The 15323-nt window shown below is 54.3% G+C and overlaps 6 protein-coding genes across 6 annotated transcripts; 2 read left to right on the forward strand and 4 right to left on the reverse strand.

Annotated features, from left to right (window-relative positions):
• Nucleotides 1-18: 18 nt before the first annotated feature.
• N656DRAFT_781798 (NAD(P)-binding protein) lies at nt 19-1540 on the reverse strand. Its single transcript, XM_064815645.1, has 4 exons — nt 1463-1540; nt 958-1399; nt 579-901; nt 19-510 (listed from the first exon to the last, which is right to left on the reverse strand). The coding sequence occupies exons 1-4, from the start codon at nt 1488-1490 to the stop codon at nt 404-406; spliced, it is 900 nt and encodes a 299-aa protein (XP_064668130.1). The 5' UTR covers nt 1491-1540; the 3' UTR covers nt 19-403.
• Nucleotides 1541-2413: 873 nt separating this feature from the next.
• N656DRAFT_713644 (uncharacterized protein) lies at nt 2414-3900 on the forward strand (the record flags this gene model as incomplete). The annotated part of the gene is made up of 5 exons (XM_064811910.1): nt 2414-2575; nt 2635-2966; nt 3056-3217; nt 3275-3355; nt 3417-3900. The coding sequence occupies 5 exons, from the start codon at nt 2414-2416 to the stop codon at nt 3898-3900; spliced, it is 1221 nt and encodes a 406-aa protein (XP_064668131.1).
• A 653-nt stretch (nt 3901-4553) lies between these two features.
• On the reverse strand, nt 4554-6827 carry N656DRAFT_757525 (uncharacterized protein; the record flags this gene model as incomplete). The annotated part of the gene is made up of 4 exons (XM_064813149.1): nt 4554-4914; nt 5116-6140; nt 6246-6416; nt 6552-6827. 4 exons carry the CDS (start codon nt 6825-6827, stop codon nt 4764-4766), a joined length of 1623 nt encoding a protein of 540 aa, XP_064668132.1. The 3' UTR covers nt 4554-4763.
• A 475-nt stretch (nt 6828-7302) lies between these two features.
• N656DRAFT_781804 (putative cytochrome c protein) lies at nt 7303-8832 on the reverse strand. Its single transcript, XM_064815646.1, has 4 exons — nt 8608-8832; nt 8270-8427; nt 8067-8129; nt 7303-8006 (listed from the first exon to the last, which is right to left on the reverse strand). The coding sequence occupies exons 1-4, from the start codon at nt 8680-8682 to the stop codon at nt 7340-7342; spliced, it is 963 nt and encodes a 320-aa protein (XP_064668133.1). The 5' UTR covers nt 8683-8832; the 3' UTR covers nt 7303-7339.
• A 156-nt stretch (nt 8833-8988) lies between these two features.
• N656DRAFT_838432 (3-deoxy-7-phosphoheptulonate synthase) lies at nt 8989-11139 on the reverse strand (the record flags this gene model as incomplete). Its single annotated transcript, XM_064818857.1, has 4 exons — nt 8989-9439; nt 9503-10405; nt 10465-10522; nt 11095-11139. 4 exons carry the CDS (start codon nt 11137-11139, stop codon nt 9270-9272), a joined length of 1176 nt encoding a protein of 391 aa, XP_064668134.1. The 3' UTR covers nt 8989-9269.
• Nucleotides 11140-11497: 358 nt separating this feature from the next.
• On the forward strand, nt 11498-13891 carry N656DRAFT_781805 (uncharacterized protein). Its single transcript, XM_064815647.1, has 3 exons — nt 11498-11687; nt 11760-13423; nt 13494-13891. The coding sequence occupies exons 1-3, from the start codon at nt 11609-11611 to the stop codon at nt 13629-13631; spliced, it is 1881 nt and encodes a 626-aa protein (XP_064668135.1). The 5' UTR covers nt 11498-11608; the 3' UTR covers nt 13632-13891.
• The last annotated feature ends 1432 nt before the right edge of the window (nt 13892-15323 follow it).

The raw sequence follows: 15323 nt of genomic DNA on the forward strand, positions 1-15323 counted from the left end.
GATGTTTTGATATTGTGTGGGGCATCCATGTGCTATTTGATGGGCTCAGATAGCAGCGGATGACACGGGGCTACACAGGTACTTGTACCTCCGTATCTCGTACCCGCCCTTGAGCTCTACAGCTTCATCAATCAATCAATCAATCAAACTGCCAACTGCCGCTGCCAATCCTAATCCTCAACACAAGCGCCTTAGCCGAGGCCATATTCATTTCTGTTTTTATTCAGCCATGCCACTCGCTCCATGCCGTTGAGCTATTGTAGTAGGTGGTACGGAGTATTCCACAGGCTCATTCTAGTCAGCGACTGCATACGGATACAGTACAACAAATCGACCCTACGCCAGCTCCTTCCTTAACGTCGCCAATGCCTTCCCAACAAACTCCAGCACTACTACTCATTGCCTAACCGTTAACAATAGTCCCGCCGTTGCAATGGATCGTCTGCCCGCTGATGCAAGAACTGTCAGACGAAGCTAAAAAGACGACGCACGTGGCGATCTCGCTCGGCTCTGGAAAAACAGCACAGTCCTGTGTCAGTCTTGCTCACACTTGCGATGCATGAGTAAGAAATACATACGAGCTGGCCGGCCCATGGGGCTGGTGAACTGCTTCTGGGCGTCCTCGGTCATGGTGGAGGGGATCAGCGGGGTCCACACCGGGCCGGGGGCGACGGCGTTGACGCGGATGCCCTTGCCGATCTGCTGGTTGCTCAGCCCGCGCGTGAAGGACACGATGGCGCCCTTGGTCGACGTGTAGTCGAGCAAATCGGGCCGCCCGACGTAGGCGTTGATGCTGGCGTTGTTGATAATGGTGCTGCCGCGCGACATGTGCGGCAGCGAATACTTGGCCATGTAAAAGTACGGGTGGATGTTGGTGTTGAAGGTTTGCAGCCACTGGTCCCTGTCATCATTCCATTAGCACGCCATGTCGGGTTGTGGTCCTGGCGGAGCTCTTACTCGGAGAGCTGGCTGATGTCGTCGACCGCCATCTGGTAGGCCGCATTGTTGAACAGGATATCGATCTTGCCGTTGAAGACCTTGACCGCTTCGTCGACCACCTTTTTGCAGTTCTCACGGTCTCGAAGGTCGGTGGATACAAGATGGCATTGCTGGCCGTAGGCCTCCACGCGCTTCTTGGTATCCTGGGCGTCGTCTTCTTCCTCGGGCAGGTAGGCAATGAGCGAGTTGGCGCCCTCCATGGCGAACAGAATGGCGGTTGCCCGGCCGATGCCCGAATCGCCGCCTGTGATGATGGCGTTCTTCCCCTTCAGCTTGCCCGCCGGCTTGTACTTTTGGCTTTTGCCATCGTCGGTAGGGATCTCGTCGAAAAGGGGCTGCGGGTTGGGCATTTTGCCCTCCTTGCCCGGGAAGTCCTGTCCCGACACGGGGATCTTGTGGCCTTTTCACGTGTATATTCTCAGCATACTAAGGCACTTGCGTAACGGTACGGTGCACGACTCACCACTCTCGAACTGAGATTTGGACGTCATTGTGAGTGTGCTGCTTGTCAGAGTTTCCTGCTAAGTTTGGGATTCAGAACAGTAAGCAGTTTTGATGCTCTCAATGATCAATGTGGTCTCGTATGATTTGTATCCTACTAGCTTTTATCTATTTGCTTGCGGGCGCTATGACATAGTCAACATGGGAGAGCTCCGTCGTCATTGAATCCCAAGTGTTGGGATCAATGACGACATTGGGTACAACCTGCGACTTCCCTCCTCCCCACAAACAATCCAATCTTCACACCGGATATCCGATCGATCTCACACATTCGCCCAACGTTTATTTGGGGCTGCATTAGCGCAACGCGGCCCTGTTGGGAAGTCGAGGCGAGCCTTGAGACGACATCAAATTGTGGTTGCTACTATTACTGTCTCCTTTCTCCTCTCCATGTCCTTGACTCCACTGCGAGCTATCTCAACCCAAGCATTCCTGTATGAGGCTCGTTGGCCCATCATCGCTCATCAACCGCACAGACTCAACTCTTCGCCGAGATGCAGCCAATTGGTAACTCCGTAGGTTCAGCATCGGCAGGGCCTGCGTCAAATATCATGGACTTCTCCAAGTCCGTTCTCCTCCGGCGCCAGGCTTATGCTGAACTGACCGTAGCCGCCCCCTTTACCGCAGAACTAGGTGATCCGGAATGGTCAGGGATCGGTGGTCGGTCGTTGCCAAGAGATGCTCCTCGCCGGGCTCCTGCGACCAGTCTGATCTCTAGTAGTCGGGGCGGTTGGCGTCCTGTAGCTAAGGGGCTGCCATCAGGTCTCGAGTCGCTGCAAAGCGCAATATGTATGGCAGCCAAGTCGTCCCGTCTTCGTTGAGCGCTCAGGATGCTCAACATTCACTCCCTTCTCTCCGGCCCGGCCCAGCACATCGTGATTTGCTACCTGTTGGTTCTATGACCTGGAAAGAAATGGCTGGAGCCCTCGAATACCTCGACCCTCGAACAACGAGGCTCTTTGTTGCCCAGATTGTCTTTCTGGTTCTTGTCTGGGTTTTCGTATTTCTCAGGGTCGTTGTAAGAACTCTGATCGTGAAACAGGTGTCCCTACACGACTCGTTGATGTTTACATCCGTGGCATGTATTCCCCCTACCTCCTGATCCCGAGTCTGGGTGTCTAACCTGGCTGGCAGGTCCTCTATACTGTACAAGCTGGCCTGACGTTATGGGGTATTGTTTGCGCAAGTAGTCAGGCCAAAACCGATCTCATAGCTGCAAGAAGCGTTGCTCTGCGCGTGTGGTTCCTGTGCGAGGTCATATACACACCGCTGTCGGCTCTCATTCGCACCTCTATCGCACTGTTTCTGTTGCGCATAGTCGTCGCCAAGGCACACCAGCTCACCATCTACGCTAGCCTCACATTCATCTGGACCCTGTCAACCGTATATTTCTTCATCATTATGTTCCAATGCAATCCGCCCATGTTTTTCTACGAGCAGGTCTTTGATGGGCGGCGAGGATACTGGTATGTATCTCATACGAACTTGGAGGGGGACCTGAGCCCTGGACCTCACAGGACTGGGACGATGGCGAAGCTGACACAGATTACACCAGCATCGATCATGATATAGTCCCCCGAGCAACCATTGCACACAGCATCATGAGTGCCCTGACCGACTATACCCTGGCCACCCTCCCAGGGGTTGTGCTATGGGGCATCAAGCGCAATAAGAGAACAAAGATTGGCATTTGCGTGTTGCTCAGCATGGGAATTCTGTAAGCCAAATCCCTCGAGCCATGCTAGATGGCGCCAGTTGACCGCGAGAATCACAGCGCTGGGGTCGCCATAACAGTCCGCATACCGTACGTCAGATTCATACCTATTTTATCACCGGACTTTCTGGACCAGACCGAGTAGGTGTACTCCATGGAGCAGCCGTGGCAGGATATGGCCTGACAACTCACAATCCGACAGTGGCGTCGCCTTCTGGAGCATTGTGGAAACTTCACTCGGCATCATTGCTGGATGCGCGGCAACCCTGGGGCCGCTCGTGCGAGGTTCGCCTGCCAAGGACGAGTGGGAACAGAGATTGGCGGCCGAGGCTGAAGCATGGCGGGCTGAGCGTCGTCAGCGGCGTCGTTCCCTGCCCAGAACCGTGGATTCCTATGCGCTCTCGGATTCTTTGTTCCCCGGTGAACGGCTTGCCCGCGCCTCGGAAGGACAGGCTTCAGTTGCGGAACGACCTCTCACGCGTCTCCCGTCTACGTCTTCCAGAGTCTATGTGCAGACCAGTATCGAGATAGGCGAACCGGAATCAGACAACGGCAGGGGTACTCCACTGGGCTGGATGCGCAATCCGCCATCGCCGGAGCAGCCGCAGTGCGTTGTTACCAACATTTATGGACCGGCCAGTCGTGGTCGGCTCCATCAGGGCAGGTATAAAAGGTATACAGCATGATGAGCAGGAGCTTTGCTGTCAGCATCATCAAAATGAGAATGGAAGAGAAACAGAAAAGAAAGGAAAGGAACCAAACAGTGAAAAGGCTAGTAGAAAAAAACGGCATAAAGATCGCAGCCGTTCTCGCTAGGGAGGTCTGACCCCTCGAAAAGTCCAACGACAAATCGTCGGCGAGGATAGTCGAACTCTCGGCCTCCCGGCTGTTACGAAACCGTGCAAGACGATTTCTAGTTAGCTGATATTCCACTCGGCCACGGCACCAAAGTCCCGTGGTGAGGCTAACTTGGCAGAACCTGTGTTGGAACTTGACTATATACACCCCCCCCCCCGGGTGTAAACATCGGATCGAAGAACCCCCAGTTTCTCCCTCCCATGGCCCTCAAACCATATTACTTAGTTTGAGTCTCATGTGTTCTTAACAGGATCTTCCCACAAGACTGTAGTTTCCAGGTAAATTACATTAGAATAACCTTACTGTCATGGAATGACATAGGCATATGGACTGCAATCCGGTTGTTCGACAGCAAGTCGAGCAACGGTCCATCTTTTGGTGGTGTTGCGCAACGGTCATTGCACTCAGTTCCGTAACACTTACCTCCAGCATCCCTTCTTTCTTGCCTATGTGCTGTCATGAAGGTAGATTTCCAGAGACTGGTGATCCAAAACACTCGTTACTGCGTATTCGTCAGGACTTTACCGGTGTCACATAAGATGTCCAGGGAAATAGCACACGGAAGTGACCGCGAGAATAGCCCCTCCGAGAATCAGAAGAGAGCCTGACCATAACACAAGTCAGCTCTCCTGGCTTCTCCAGTAGTCCTGAGGAAATGGCTGCTTTGTTTAAATTTAGCAGACAGCAAGGACTATTCAACACCTTCTGTCTCCTCATCAAGAATCACCAGGTTCCCCAAGTCGTCATAGCCAACCCGTCCCATCTCCACGGCCATCCGCATATCGTCACGGAGTGGTTCACGCTCGCCTGTCCGAGGGTCCCATTCCCAACCTTCGCGCATCCTGCCGACCAAGTTAGCTTCCGTGGTCAATCTCAGCACAGCTTCCCTTCCCCGAGGCAACTTCAAGTATTGCACAGTATCAAGCAGACGCCCTTGCCTGCGTAGCAGCAGCCCGCCAACCGTAGCCATGGAGAAACCCTCCCACCATGGATGTACTGTAGGACCCTGAAGTAAAAAAGGACAAGGAATAGGTAGTACCTACCACATCCAGCGCAATAACGCCCTCAGCTCCTTGTCCCTAGGCAACACCCGCATCCACTCAGGCTGAAACCCAGGCCGACAATTGCCCTTGCCGTCCCAACCCGTCCAGTGCTCCGCGCGGCCAAGTAGCACGTCCCGGCAAAAGATGCGCCACGAGTCGAGCGCGTAGGGCCCGCGCGTGAGGTGTCCAATCTCCCAGGCACAGCCGAGCGCTCTGGCACGCGCATCCGCCACGGCATCAAGTACTTCCTCTTTCTTCATACCGTCATCATCACCAGCATCACTCCCATCAAATTGCCGTTCCAAATCCTCCGCCCCAAACTCCTCCTCCTCCCTAAACCTCCTCCCATCCCCCTGCCTAGGATAATTCCTCACCACATACCTAACAAACCTACTAGGCGGCCTAGCAATCCAAGTACGTGCATACCGTTGAATAGCAGCCGTGCGGTTGACTCCCAAGCCAAGCGGGCGGAGCAGGCTCACAAGCTCTTCGCTAGCGTTGTTATTACTGTCGTCATCGACCAGAGATTCAGGGGTGGGGAACCGCTCAACCAGCTGCCGAAACACGGGAATCGCGGCCTTTCCCGAGGTCCTGATCAGCAATGTCACGGCGATGAGAAGCTGGAAGGGCTTGTCCCAGAGTTCTTCCTGGATTAGGCCGAAGTTTGGGGCGGAAAGCGGGGGGAAGGGCAGGCGGGAGACTGTACACCCTTGGGGGCGGGGTTTTTTCTTGGTTGGTTGTAATAACGGTGGTGGTGTTGTTGTTGCGGGAACGGGGAGTTGTGGTAGTTTTTCCCGAGACGGGGTTAATGCGCTGCTGCTGTTGAAGAAGGGCGATTTGGAGGTTCCTCGTGCCTTGACTGGCCGGGTTGTCTCTCGGCTGAGGAGAGGACTGTTGGAGCAGCAAGTCCCGTTGGACAGCGCCGGCCTGGCCGCCGGGGAGTAGCTTCGATTTTCGTCCAGGTACGGGTCCAAGGATGGTTCAGTTTTGCTCTCAAATGTCTCTGCGACTCCGGGCGGTGCGGCCTGTGTGATCGTGGTGGTTCGCGTCTCTGGCACGGCGAGGCAGTCGCCTGCAGATGCTTTCCTCTCCCTATCGCTGTCCCAGTTCCGCTGTTTGGCATCGGTGACATCCTGACTGAGATCCCGCCTATGAGCAGTACCAGTAGTGAAAGGAGCATCTGCAGCCTGTTTCCTCGACCGAGTCTTCTCGCTCGTCTCCCCGGGCTCACCCCAAAAGTGCGACACTTGTTTACCAGTTCCTCTCCTCCTCTTCAAACTCAAGCCGGATTTACCTCCCCTCTTAGAGTTGCCCGCCACGGGCTTCTCGTTCTCGTTCCCCTTCTTCTTCTGGCCCAGCGCGCCATCTTCGAGCAACTGCGCGGGACGACCAGTGAGGGCCTCTTCAAGAAACGGCACCAAGCTTGTTTCGACCACACGCGACCCGTAACTGCCGCTGTCGTCCTGTATTGACGCTCTGTGCTTGTTCTGGAGAGACCTGGCGCGCTCAAATAGCATATCCCATTCCTCAACGCCGCGCATCAGACTGAGCTTCAGCAGGTCGTCCACTTCTGCCTGCGGCGCCTGACGCGAGTCGATGAGGGAGGAGAGGAAATTCCTGGTCTCTTCATCGCAAATATCAAAACCGGAGAGTAGCTGGCCGGCGGGCACCTGTTTGGCCAGCTTTGGCGTTGTGTTTGTTGAGTACGGCATGATGAATCTGCCATGATAGATTTGGTGGTGAGGGGCAGATTGTTATTTCGAAGATTCAGCCCATTGGCATAAGCGGGTCTTTATGTGATCCCTAGCATCTGCTAAATGGTGAAATGATGCCGGTGCGGGTTGTGAACATCGATAGCCATGAAGGTGGAATTGTTAAACGTTTATGTAAAGAGAGGTTAGCCGCGATGGGTCAACTTTCCACGAATACAGATAAGTGCGACCGACGCGCTCGGAACATCCGACATGAGCAAGCGGCGATGAAGAAATGCAGCTTCTTGACGACAAGGAGAAAGTCTAGATGTATTGAGACCGAGACAATTGATTTACAGTCCACCCTCCCCACCCCACCGACCTCCCTTCACTGCGCTCTTCACCTAAGAGGATCTTTCTGTCTTTCCTTTTCGACTACGCTTTACACAGAAACGAGGAGACCTTTGCGGTATATGGTACATGCATATAGAGAAAGGCCAAGCGGTCATAACTGCTGCACCCTCGCCTAGCACTTAATGGCGAACGTCCTTGGGTGGGTCATAGACGATCTGTCTCGACTTGATCCACGCCCACTTGTACCGCTTGACCCAGACGCTCAAGGCAAATAGAACCGACGTGACGACCAATACCTTCATGCCCATCTTCTTCCGGTCGTCCATCTCGGGCTCGGCCGCCCAGTTCAGAAACTCAACCACATCCTTGGCCATCTGCGACGTCGATGCCGGCGTGCCGTCCTCGTACTCAACCAGGCCATCGTACAGGACGCGCGCCATGGCGATGCCGGTGCCGGGGAAGTAAGGGTTGAAGTTGAGGCCAGCACCGACCTGCGCGCCGGCAGGGGGCTCATCGGGGTAGCCGGTCAGGAGGGAGAAGATGTAGTCGCAGCCCCCGTGGCGGGCCTTGACGATCAGGCTCAGATCCGGGGGGAGGGCGCCGTTGTTGGCGAAGCGGGCAGCCTCGTCGTTCTTGTAGGGAGCCGGGAGATAGTCGGACAGCTTGCCGGGCCGCTTCTCAATCTCGCCCTGGTCGTTGGGCTCCGTGTCGTACTCGTTCTCCTCGGCCAGCGCCTTGGCTTCGTCGACGGTCAGGATGGTGCCGACAAGGGCGCGGTAGGGCACTCTACTGAGCGAGTGGCACGAGGCGCAGACTTCCCGGTATACCTGGAAGCCTCTCCGGAGCCTGCAGCGGTTTCCTGTGAGCGACCGATGCAACAGGTTTGTTGAGCAGATGGGAGCTTACGCCTGATGGTCAAATGTCTTGAACCACTGCTGGTGAACCCAGGGGTAGTGGGTAGGGTGCAGACTGTGTCCAGAGTAAGCTTGCTATTCGTTCCTTTTCTCCATCCTCCCCCACGGCAACCGGATCGACTGAATAATGCCTCAATGGCGACGAGCAGCCTCGGTCCACCGGGGAGGATGGCCCAACATCGGAGTGGCACTCACCCTTCCTCAGCAGGGGTCATGGCGTCGGCATTAGGTCCGTAGAGGTGATAGTACCAGGCAATTGAGCCGGCGGCGACAGCGGTAGAGGCGGCGGCGGCGATGTTTAACCGGAGCGGCGATTCGGCGGTCGACCCGGAGCTCGAGGAAGAAGCAGCGCGCTGAAGACGTTAGCTTCGAGAGGCATTTTGAAGGCATTTTCCTTGCAGTTTCTCAATGGGAAGGGCATAATTGGCGATACGCAATTGGGCGAGGCGGGATCGTCGTCAACCGGTGGTCGTCGGTCTTCCCGAGCTGCTTCCAAGTTGCATTGACAGAAAATCGTACAAATCGCAGCGTACCTTTGTAATTTGCACGGCGCCATTTCTCGCGCCGGCGAATGCGCGCGTTGCACGCAGGCAGGACCTCGCCAGCATGGTCGGCACGCCTTGCGGAGCTTAAGAATGTGTCGTCGGTCGGTCTGACAAGCAATTGACTGCCACCGTCGGTGTTTTGAGGTTGGAGGCTCGAGCTGGGTCGAGGTCGTTCCAGGTCAGGTTTCTCAGATTCGGGATTCTTAGGAACTCGGGCCATCCCATTGGCTGGCCAATCAAGCTCTGCTGCGTGATCTGGGCTGCTCGAACTTCCCACGGCCGATTGATTTTCCGGCCGGCTGCTTTCCAGGTTGGGCCGGGCCGGGCATAACCGACCGAACCCGACTCGACTCTCCCCCAACGGTTCGACCTGGAGCTCTACTTCATCCTCAGACTACAACCTCTGTGCAAAAGAACTTGAATCCATCATATCAACGCCAATGCGGTGGACTCCAGGATGAATCATGTCAATGGACCAATGGCTTCGGACACCATCCTCTACGCCACTGAGGATCCCCTCGTCACTTCAACCTGCAGCTTGCAGCTATTCAATCAATAAAACATTGCCTCGGCCACGAACGCTGGTTTATCAAATATTTACAGAAAATAAGTATGACCTCGCAGAGTTTGCCTGCCTGCCTGGCATGTGTCTAGGCCGTTTCAGTGGTCCCGTTTTGGCTCAGCACTTCCCTCCGCCTCTTTACGGCCTTTGCGAGCATATCTAGAACCTCGACCGTGTCTTGCCAGCCGATGCAGGCGTCGGTGATGCTGACACCGTACTTGAGCCCCGCCTTACCCTCCTTGGGGACCTTCTGGTTGCCTGTGTGCGCAAAAAGTCAGAAACGATTTCGACATTCAATCGCCGCGCTGGAAAGCGACTCACCCTCGTTGATGTTGCTCTCAATCATGACGCCCATGATTCCCTCCTCGCCCTTCTCGATTTGTTCGGCAAGCGTCGCCGCAACCTTGGGCTGATTCTTGTGGTTCTTGAGCGAGTTGCCGTGGCTGCAGTCCACCATGAGCCGCTGCCGGAGTCCGGACTTCTGTAGCGCTGCCTTGGCCTCTGCAATGCTCTGCGCGTCATAGTTGGTGCCCTTGGTGCCCCCGCGCAGAATCACAAAGCAGTCTTCGTTGCCGACTGTCCCCACTATGGCAACCACGCCAGGCTTCGTCACTGACAAGAAGTGATGCGGGTGTCTAACGGCCCCAATGGCGTCGACGGCGACGGTGAGGCTACCGTCTGTGCCGTTCTTGAAACCAACAGGGAAGCTCAGGCCGCTGGCCAGTTCGCGATGAAGCTGACTCTCTGTGGTCCGGGCGCCGACGGCCCCGACGCTGAGCAGATCAGCCAGGAACTGGGGGCTGATGGTGTCGAGCATCTCGCTGGCGATGGGCATGCCCTTGGAGGTGAGATCGACGAAGAGTTGCCGGCTCAATCGCAGCCCTTTGTTGATCTTGAAGCTGTTGTCAATGTCCGGGTCATTAATCAGGCCCTTCCATCCCACCGTTGTGCGCGGCTTCTCAAGGTATGAGCGCATCACAATCAACAGCTCATCTTTGTGCTTTTCTTTCTCCTTCAGCAGCAGGTCGCAATACTCGAGCGCAGCCTGGGGGTCGTGGATCGAACACGGTCCAATAACCACAAGCAGACGCTGTTTCTCGTCGACCCCGTTAATGATTGCGACGGCTTCCTCGCGTCCCTGCAGGACGGTTTGCTTCGACTGGGCCGTTTGGGGGATTTCGTGTTGCAGGAGGTCGGGCGGCGTCAGCGGGTTGTAGCCACGAACTAGTCCTGTGTCAGTGGTCGCCGAGAATCCCCGTGGGGCTGCGGAACGGGTTGCTTACCCCTCCAGTCTTCACTCTCGGCCTTGTTGCCCACATTCTTGTTCTCGATGTAGAACGACTATGCATCGCAGTGTGTCAGTTACGACCAAGGGCGACAAGGTTCAAGACGAGGGCTTAACCTACAGACATGGTGAGTGTGCGGATTTTTGTTTTTCGGCCTTTTCGATGTATCCCAGCCAAAAGCCAGCCCAATTGATACGGAAAGAAAGTGCCTCGGTTCCAAGGACCCGCTCTAAGGAAACGCAGATGCTGGAAGACAGAAATTGCTGCAGTGAATCTTTTTTTCCTTTCAGCAGTGGCGGTCAAAAAGCTGCCCTCAGAGATGGAGGGGCAAACAGTGAGTCAATGTGGGGTATCAGTACGAAGTACTAGGACCTGAAAGCAAAGACGGCTCGCTTCTGTTGCAGACACATGCAAGAAGCAGGCCACTTGTATGGTCTGGGGCACCTTCCAAGTTGAAAGACTTGATACCAATTGCTTTGTCCAAATCGCTTATTTTACCACCCAGCAAGTAAGCCATAACAAATGAACTTGATTAAGTCCCACGCCATATTTACCTCGTTTATCTCTTCGAAGCGGATGCGTGAGGTACATACAATTTGGCTTTTGACGACTGTCATAGAGCTATACTGTGGTAAATGTTCCCGGGTCCGAAGTTGGATGTCCAGTTTCCATATTTCTTGACCCTCTGCAAAGCTTTTAGTTCTACATAGCCCGTTCAGTGCCATATGTATATGTAAGGATACGGATACAATTGTAACTTTCAACAACCTCATCACACTGGAAGACAAAATGTCAGTCCGAGGTCGTGACACCAGACTAAACAGGAAGAATACTATCTGCTCAGCCTAGCTAGTATGCTGATTAAGGAGACTCTGAGAGTCGTCCAGTCCAAAGCAAACCGAGGTCGATATATGTAAACTTGCGGTCGTCGGGGCTTCCTGTGTACTCCGTGGAGAGTACGTACTTTGTACCTGATTAGTAGGTGGGGCAATCTCGGCGAGGCCCACTTCCCGCAGCATCTGGCCATGCGCCAAGAAAGTGGACCAGCTGCTCCGTACCTGACGTACATTTTCGAGACGCGGTTCAAGAAGATGTTGAACTTGCGACGACCTCAAGGCTAACAGAGATACTGTATTCGACGATGGCCGACGCGAGCAACGATGACGACGCCAAATCGAATAAACGCAGTCATGCCGAGTTCACAGGCAATGATGGCTCCGGTAGGTCCCAACCTCTCAGACGAAGCTCGAAGCACCCGTTCACTAACCACTAACACAACTCCCGGTCCTTAGAGAGCTCTTCGGACGATGACATGGGCCCTCAGTTGCCCTCGGAGGCTCCCAAGAAGAAACGTCGCGTTCTTCCTTACGAGGATCTCTACATATCGGCACTCCCCAAGTCGGGCCGTTATTCCAAGAGCCTGATGCACAAGGAGCAGCTCTCCTTCCTCACCATGACCCCGCTTACCGACTTTCTCATCACTACATCGGTCGACGGCGTCGTCAAGTTCTGGAAGAAGGTCGCCGAGAACATTGAGTTCGTCAAGGAGTTCAAGGCACACCAGGGCGAGATCCGGTCCGTTTCTTGCAGTCAGGATGGCCGGAGCTTTGCGACGGCGGGCGTGGACAAGACGGTCAAGCTGTTTGACGTAGTCACGTTTGACCTTCTGACCGTTGTCCAGCTTGACTTTGTGCCGCGCTGCGTGTGTTGGGTGCACAAGAGGGGAGCCTCTTTACCTCTGTTGGCCGTTTCCGACAGTGAACCGAAGCCAAGCATCCGCCTCTACGACGGCAGGGGCGAGAACCAGGAACCCATCCACAGAATTACCGGCCTACATCGGAGTTCCGTGTCTCTTATGGCATTCAATGACAGATACGACTGCGTGGTGTCGGTGGACGAGGGCGGCATGGTCGAATACTGGCGTCCAGGGGGTTCGTATGAGAAACCCGACAGCGTTTTCCAGTACAAAAGCTCGACCAATCTCTTTGAGTTCAAGAAGGCCCAGTCCGTGCCGACTTCGATTACATTCTCGCCTGATGGGAGCAAATTCGCTACCTTCTCCTTTCCGGACCGCAAGATCCGCATTTTCGACTTTGTCTCTGCAAAGCTTCAGCGGACATACGATGAATCACTGGGTCTGATGGAAGAAATGCAGCAAGCTGGGACTGCGCTTCAGAAATTGGACTCGGTTGAGTTTGGCCGTCGATTGGCGCAGGAGCGGGAAATCGATTCTCCAGCCCTCCGCGAAAAGGTCAATCTCGTCTTTGACGAGTCAGGCCATTTTATCCTGTTCGGCTCCTATATAGGGGTCAAAGTGCTAAATACGTACACGGACGAAGTCGTCAAGGTATATGGGAAAGAGGAGAATTTCCGCCCATTAGCTGTGGCGCTGTACCAAGGCCAACCCCAGAAAAAAGGCGTGACAACCGTCGCCATGGCTGCGTCAAATAACCCGCTTTTGCAGGAGTCCGAGACGAGGGATCCGATTTTGTTTGCAACAGGTGTGGGCAAGGTCCGCTTTTACATGTTTACCAACGAGGAGGAAATATCCAAGTCTACGAGGGACGTCCAGAACGAAAAACCAACCGTGCTGGGACCGAAGAAGACCGAGCCCAAGAAGGTAGCCGAGACGGGAACGGCGGCCATTATACACACCACCTACGGCGATATCCACATCCGGCTCTTTCCCGACGCCGCACCAAAGGCTGTGGAAAACTTTGTGACGCACTCGAGGCGCGGGTATTACAACAACACCATATTCCACCGCGTGATCCGCAAGTTCATGATACAGGGTGGAGACCCCCTGGGCGACGGTACGGGCGGCGAAAGTATCTGGGGGAAAGAGTTTGAAGACGAGTTCAGCAGCTTGAAACACGACAAGCCGTACACTGTCAGCATGGCCAACGCCGGGCCCAATACCAACGGAAGCCAATTTTTTATCACTACGGAGAAGACGGTAAGACCCTTTCCTTCCAGTAATATACCCTTGCGAAGAGGTTGAGTAATTGCTAACGCCGCCGCCCCAGCCTTGGCTGGACAACAAGCACACCATATTCGGGCGCGCCGTGCAGGGGCTGGACGTTATTCATAGAATTGAGAATGTCAAGACATACAAGGAGAAGCCGGTAGAAGATATTAGGATCCTCAACATTGACATTGCATAATGCAGTGGGCGGAACGGTCTTCGAACCGTCTCCGAATTTACGGAATCTGCGGTTTCCTGCTGGCTACTGTACTCTATCTCCAGATGATAATACCCCAATGGCCCAGTTAGACAGGGGCTTGTAAGATGTGATGATGAGACAAAGCAAATTACATGCATAGCTGCGCCATCTTTCTGGTCCTCACTCCTAGCTCAGCCAATGTTCGAAAAGCTATGTAAGGGTAACAGCAGGAGGCGCTTGGGGGTTCTTGAACGAACGAGAGAGGCTAGGGTAACCAAGAATCCTTAGGCACCGCAGAGTAATAAATGGGAGTCGTGAGGAGGCAATGGGTGTATAAGCCAAGTCCCTCATCCTAATATCACCCCCCACCGGGTAGGAGTGGTAGAACGGTAGTAGTAGGCAGTCACGGTGAAAGCCACCTCCCTCCTACCTCAGCAGAGTGATCCGTGTTCAATCCAGAAACAGAGCTATTTTCAAGTTTCAAACCACCCCTAGAGCAAATGCTGAGAGCCCTGAACTACCTCGCCGCCAAGGGGTACATTCATCGGGATGTTAACCTAGAAAGCCGCAGAACATCCTTTGGAAGTACAACTCTAAATCCCCTGGAGGCCGCTACCACTTCCAACTTGGGGATTTCGGCCTGGCGAACCATTTCCTGATGGCACAAGAGTCGAGGCCAGCTGAGCTCTATGACACCTCTGATATGAAGGTCGGCAAGGACGTAACTTGGGTTACAGACAGTAGCAAGGCAGGTCCTGCGAACATCTTCTCTGCGGTTCTGTCAGTGATGACAAGCCCGCCGTCTAATCATCCGAAATTGGAAACCGTCAGCACGCTGCACGACAGTCGCGGAGACGCATTCTCTTTGACGAAGAACAGGTGCCTCAAGATGAAGGCTACCGCCTACCGCTAAGAGGACAATATCCAGTCGCCGAGAGTAAGAGGAAGATCCTCCCCAGCTTGTCATCGAAGACGCACTCAAAAAAAACTTCGTTGACGAGGCTAAAGCGATCCTCCTGACGTGAGCCGTGTGTGTCCTGTCACCCTTACATCTACATGTATCTGAATGCGGCCTATCAGCGCAATCAAGACCTGCCCATCAGCTACGAAGGCCAATGGTTTCCTGGAAGATGCCGCAAAGGGGTATCGCCGCTTCTTTCTGGGAATTGCCCCAGGTAGGTTCCAAGTGGAGTCCGGGAGGAGGCTGGGAGGTCACCAGACCCAGCCTTCCTTCTCGAGGACGCCTGCCTCCCGTAGATGAACGGGCCTGCTCACCCAAAGGGTAAACATCCATTGTACACCTATATGCAGTTGCCATAAGGCCAGCACCTTACATTTCAACGACATCTCTTATCTTCTACAATACAGGAACACATTGACATTGCCAAAAGACCTTTTACCTCCGATACATCTGGACTCCAATGGCTGAACGGGTCTGCTCGACCAAAGGTAAGAACTCCGTGACCCTGAGAGAAGTGGTCAACCCTTGTGGAGTTCCTTTGAAGTTCTAAGGTTACAATATTTAGAGTAAGCACAGATGCAACAAGACCAACCCGTCTGTCGGTCGCTCAATGGAGACCTTCCATAAGCCGGCTGACTTTGTGATGTTGGGTATACGTCCTGGAAGGTGACTGAGAATGGTGGTTTGGATCCGTGGCTGCCACCAAGAAGTCTTGAGGGGCGCGTTTCGAA

Source organism: Canariomyces notabilis (assembly GCF_033297395.1).
Source record: "Canariomyces notabilis strain CBS 508.74 unplaced genomic scaffold N656scaffold_19, whole genome shotgun sequence".
Taxonomy (NCBI): Eukaryota; Fungi; Ascomycota; class Sordariomycetes; order Sordariales; family Chaetomiaceae; genus Canariomyces; species Canariomyces notabilis.